We start from the raw sequence: 2738 nt of genomic DNA on the forward strand, positions 1-2738 counted from the left end.
CATTTAGCATATTAGAAAGTATAGTAAGTTAGCTAAAAAAACACAGTTGAAGCACGCATAAGCTTTCATAAGCTAAGCAGCAATATTTAGCATGTTCAGATAGACCTAAACTGTGCTTTAAGTGTAATAGTAGTTAGCTAAAATATAGCTTGTAGCATTTAGCACATAGTAAGGTAAGCGTTTCAGCTAAAAGGCACTGTACACATTAGCATGCTTATGTTAGCATGCTAGTTGAATGCGTAAGTGTGTGATATAATGATAGCAATGATCTACTGGAAAATAGCATATAGCTCGTAAAGTGTATTGAAAATGTTTATTTAGCATAATTTGTTCCCATTTGTGTCTACTTATGTTCACTTTTACTTTATTATATTGTAACTTTAGCATGCTAACATATAGCATGTAAGATTGAGCATATTATAATGTCTGTTAGCATACTAGATCTCAGTGCTGCGTTTGACACTGTTGACCACAGCATATTACTAGACCGACTGGAGAACTGGGTGGGACTTTCGGAAACAGTTCTGAATTGGTTTGAATCCTACTTAAAGGACAGAAACAACTTTGTTTCTAAAGGTAAATACACATCTGAGTTGACAAATATGACATGTGGGGTTCCTCAAGGCTCCATCTTGGGGCCTCTTCTCTTTAACATCTACATGCTACCACTGGCTCAGATAATGAAGAACAACAAAATAAGTTACCATAGCTATGCAGATGACACACAAATTCACGTAACAATTTCACCAGGAGACGATGCTCCAATTCAAACACTGAGTAAGTGCATTGAACAAATCAATGACTGGATGTGTCAGAACTTTCTCCAATTAAACAAAGATAAAACTGAGGTAATGGTTTTTGGAGCCAAGTCAGAACGTATAAAAGTTAGCGCTGAGCTTCAGTGTGCAATGTTCAAAACAACAGATAGAGCCAGAAATCTAGGTGTAGTCATGGACTCTGACCTGAGTTTCAACAGTCACATTAAAACAGTTACTAAATCAGCCTACTATCACCTAAAGAATATATCTAGGATTAAAAGACTAATGTCACAGCAGGATTTGGAAAAAACTTGTCCATGCTTTTATCTTCAGTAGACTCGACTACTGCAATGGTGTCTTCACAGGTCTCACTAAAACATCTATTAGGAAGCTGCAGCTGATTCAGAACGCCGCTGCTCGAGTCCTCACTAACACTAAGAAAGTGGATCACATCACTCCAGTTCTGAAGTCTTTACACTGGCTTCCTGTGTGTCAAAGAATAGATTTCTAAATACTGCTGCTGGTTTATAAAGCACTGAATGGTTTAGGCCCAAAATACATTTCTGACCTCCTGCTAAATTATGAAGCATCCAGATCTCTCAGGTCTTCAGGGACTGGTCAGCTTTCTGTCCCCAGAGTCAGAACTAAACATGGAGAAGCAGCGTTCAGTTATTATGCTCCAAATATCTGGAACAAACTCCCAGAAACCTGCAGGTCCGCTGCAACTCTGACTACTTTCAAATCCAGCAAGAAGACTTTTCTTTTTGCCGCTGCTTTTAATTGAACTATTCATATCTTAAACTGCACTGTAACTTTTATCCATGTATTTTTTCTTTTAATGTTTATTTTATTAGCTTTTCTTTTTAATGACTGATTTTAAATGCCTTTTTCTTAATGTCTTTCATTTTTTGTAAAGCACTTTGAATTGCCTTGTGTTGAAAAGTGCTATATAAATAAACTTGCCTTGCCTTGCCTTGCCTTACTACGCTGTTTGTTAGCATATAAGCATCACAGGTTAACATTATTCAGCTGTACTTCGGATACGCTTTGCTTTGAGTTTAATTCTACAAATGACACTTAGCTTGCTATTTGAAGCTAATCAGAAGGTTTGTGTTAGCATTTATCTCAGCTGTGCTTTGAGCTTTAATCTAGCTTTAGCAAGCTTGAAAAGTGTATTGAAAAATATTTGTTAGCATAATTTGTTCCCATTTCTGTCGACTTACGCTCAGTTATACTCTGTTATATCGTAGCTTTAGCATGCTAACATTTAGCCTCTGTTGGCCCGCCGGGATACAGAGGAGACCCTCAGACTTCATGGAGGTCGGAGAAGTTTTGTAATCCGTCACTGCTTTGGCCTCCAGTTTAGTTTTAGTTGTTCCTAATGTAATGAGAGAATAATGAGCACTATGGGATTACTTGGTGCTCCTCTGCGGTGAGACGGAGGGTCTGAGGGTCTGAGGGGTCTGAGGGACTGAGGGACTGAGGGACTGAGGGTCTGAGGGTCTGAGGGACTGAGGGTCTGAGGGTCTGAGGGACTGAGGGTCTGAGGGACTGAGGGTCTGAGGGACTGAGGGTCTGAGGGACTGAGGGTCTGAGGGTCTGAGGGACTGAGGGTCTGAGGGACTGAGGGTCTGAGGGTCTGAGGGACTGAGGGTCTGAGGGTCTGAGGGACTGAGGGTCTGAGGGACTGAGGGTCTGAGGGTCTGAGGGACTGAGGGTCTGAGGGACTGAGGGTCTGAGGGTCTGAGGGGACTGAGGGACTGAGGGACTGAGGGTCTGAGGGACTGAGGGTCTGAGGGACTGAGGTCTGAGGGACTGAGGGACTGAGGGACTGAGGATCTGAGGGACTGAGGGACTGAGGATCTGAGGGACTGAGGGACTGAGGATCTGAGGGACTGAGGGTCTGAGGGACTGAGGGTCTGAGGGGACTGAGGGACTGAGGGTCCTGAGGGGGACTGAGGGTCTGAGGGTCTGAGGGAC

The 2738-nt window shown here is 42.5% G+C and overlaps 1 protein-coding gene across 1 annotated transcript; it reads right to left on the reverse strand.

The window, feature by feature from the left end:
• Positions 1-2162: 2162 nt before the first annotated feature.
• LOC117533509 (cornifin alpha-like) lies at positions 2163-2694 on the reverse strand (the record flags this gene model as incomplete). The annotated part of the gene is made up of 1 exon (XM_034197278.1): positions 2163-2694. A coding segment is annotated over one exon (532 nt), but the record flags the coding sequence as incomplete, so codon positions are not given.
• Positions 2695-2738: the final 44 nt, after the last annotated feature.

Source organism: Gymnodraco acuticeps, unplaced genomic scaffold, assembly GCF_902827175.1.
Source record: "Gymnodraco acuticeps unplaced genomic scaffold, fGymAcu1.1, whole genome shotgun sequence".
NCBI classification, from domain to species: domain Eukaryota; kingdom Metazoa; phylum Chordata; class Actinopteri; order Perciformes; family Bathydraconidae; genus Gymnodraco; species Gymnodraco acuticeps.